The sequence below is a fragment of the Abrus precatorius genome, unplaced genomic scaffold, assembly GCF_003935025.1.
Source record: "Abrus precatorius isolate BTA unplaced genomic scaffold, Abrus_2018 Scaffold0, whole genome shotgun sequence".
Taxonomy (NCBI): domain Eukaryota; kingdom Viridiplantae; phylum Streptophyta; class Magnoliopsida; order Fabales; family Fabaceae; genus Abrus; species Abrus precatorius.
Genome location: NW_020874290.1, coordinates 650,872 through 653,371, shown reverse-complemented (window position 1 = coordinate 653,371; position 2,500 = coordinate 650,872). Strand labels below are relative to the sequence as shown.

At 31.7% G+C, this 2,500-nt stretch overlaps 1 protein-coding gene across 1 annotated transcript in view; it reads right to left on the bottom strand.

Moving 5' to 3' along the window:
• The window catches only part of LOC113860652 (NAD(P)H-quinone oxidoreductase subunit K, chloroplastic-like), a 1,290-nt gene extending 386 nt beyond the window's left edge, over positions 1-904 (bottom strand). Inside the window, exon 1 of the mRNA XM_027493146.1 lies at positions 385-904. Coding sequence (XP_027348947.1) covers positions 385-904 — 520 coding nt within the window. The remainder of the gene's footprint in view (positions 1-384) is intronic.
• Positions 905-2,500: the final 1,596 nt, after the last annotated feature.

Here is a 2,500-nt window from a genome sequence, read left to right as displayed (position 1 = left end):
CGGGCTTTATTTGTAAAGTCTCTATTCCTTGGTAATCGAAACCCAAAGATCTATGAATTAGTCCATGTTTGACTAGCCAAGCAGACAAACGACCTTGCATTTTTTGACTTCTCCTGTATTTTTTGTATAAGTTTGGTATTAGTTTTTCCCATTTACATTACGATACAATTTTTGAAAATGGAATTGCTATTTAATTTATTATTGTATTTTAAACAAAAGGATCCTGTCTAATTCACTGCTTCGTGGGAGGATACTGAATTTTTTTTTTTTTTAATGTGTCAGAGGGTATCTCCAAAGTAGATGCCGGTTGATAGAATAATCCTTGACCGTAATTGCTAGTATAAGTACTGCATCCAACATGAAACTTGTGATTGGTAGTAAAACACCTATTCTCTCGTTGAGAACTCATTTTATCTTCATAGATTTCTCGAGATATTTTCTTACGAAGTTTTGTTATAGCATCTATAATGGCTTCTGGTTTAGGTGGACAGCCTGGCAAATACACATCTACAGGAATTAGCTTATCCACGCCCCGAACAGTACTATAAGAATCAGTACTGAACATCCCCCCCGTAATTGTACAGGCTCCCATAGCAATAACATATTTTGGTTCGGGCATTTGCTCGTATAATCGAACTAAAGAGGGAGCCATTTTCATAGTTACTGTGCCCGCTGTTAAAATTAAGTCTGCCTGTCTAGGACTCGATCGTGGTACTAATCCATAACGATCAAAGTCGAATCGTGATCCTATTAATGAAGCAAATTCAATGAAACAACAACTGGTACCATAAAGAAGCGGCCATAAACTGGATAGTCTTGACCAATTTGAAAGATCATTTAATGTAGTTGAAATAACTGAATTTTTGGTTGTTCGATCAAGTAAGGGAAACTCAATGGAATTCATAACTGTCTCAATGTTTTTTTTTATTGTCTAAATAGTCAAGAATTAAGACCATTCTAATGCCCCCTTTCGCCATGCATAAACTGAACCAACAATTAGGATAAGCACGAATATGAAAGCTTCTATAAATACGGATACTCCTAATACATCGAAACTCATTGCCCATGGATAAAGAAAAACTGTTTCAACATCAAAAACAACAAAAACGAGAGCAAACATATAATAACGGATTCGAAATTGTAACCAGGAATCGCCTATTGGTTCTATTCCCGATTCATAACTAGAAAGTTTCTCTGGTCTTTTGCTAATCGGGGCTAAAATTCCAGAAATTAGAAATGCCAAAATAGGAATAAAGCTTGATATTATTAGAAATGCCCAAAAAATATCATATTCGTAAAGCAGAAACATAAATGACTCCTATGAATGTGGAAAATATACTGGGTTAGTATTAATTATTAGTCGATTTGAATGAAAATTGGAGAATGATTATTCTATTAATGATTATTATAGTAATGAATATTTATAGAATAATAAATATGAAATATATTCTAAATAGAAATGCTTTTTCTAAAATAAATAAAAAAAAATTAAATTATTTCCAAAAAAAATGAGACTAGTATTCGAATATACTAATATTAGTATTATTTTATCAAATATTAATATATTCTTAATAGAAATTTAAGAATTCTTTCTATTCTATTACTAATACTACTAGTAATATTTAGTAATAGTATTAGTAATGAGAGATATTGGATACTAAATATTATTAGTATCCGTAGAAATATTAGGGCTATACGGACTCGAACCGTAGACCTTCTCGGTAAAACAGATCAAACTGATTATTATCGAAATGATTTGAATTGTTTTAAAAACCCAACGTGCATTTTTTTCTTGCATTGGGCTTTTTCATTAACTGATAGAAATAACAGTTAGTCCACTATCTTTTTTCTTGACAGAAAGAATAAAGATATGATTCCTTGTGCTCTGATTTTTGATTTGGATTACAATCTAAGAGCACTACCAAAGTGTTTCAAAGAAGGGTTATCCTGACATAGGTCTGCTTCTAGCCTAGATCAACTTAAGTTAAATGGATTCTCTATCTACCCACTAAAATGAAAATATCAAATAGGAAATGAAACTTCATACACCTTAAAGTTCATAAGATAGGAACAAAGGATAATTTTATTTGAGGTTCCTATACCCATTATGCTTAGCATTGAAGAGGAGTGAGTATTGACCTTATCAATATCTCAAATCAATAATGGATTCTATTTTACGTCTAAATCCTTTGTCAGGCTTTTGTTCTCTTGTTCCTTAAAATGGAGTAAGACATGGATTTATTAATAATAAGATAAACTCTTTTGATTACAAGACGGACTCCTCTGAAAAAAAACATTGGCGCGCGTGTAAACGAGGTGCTCTACCTAACTGAGCTATAGCCCTTGTGCTTTTAATACATATTTTATCATATTATGTAGATAATTTCTTGTCAAGATGAATATTACATGATCCAATCCCTTTGATATTGCGTTGGTATTGCTTATAAGTAATATTCGATTTATAATCTATTGATCTGATCGATAGAGACTCTTTTTTTTT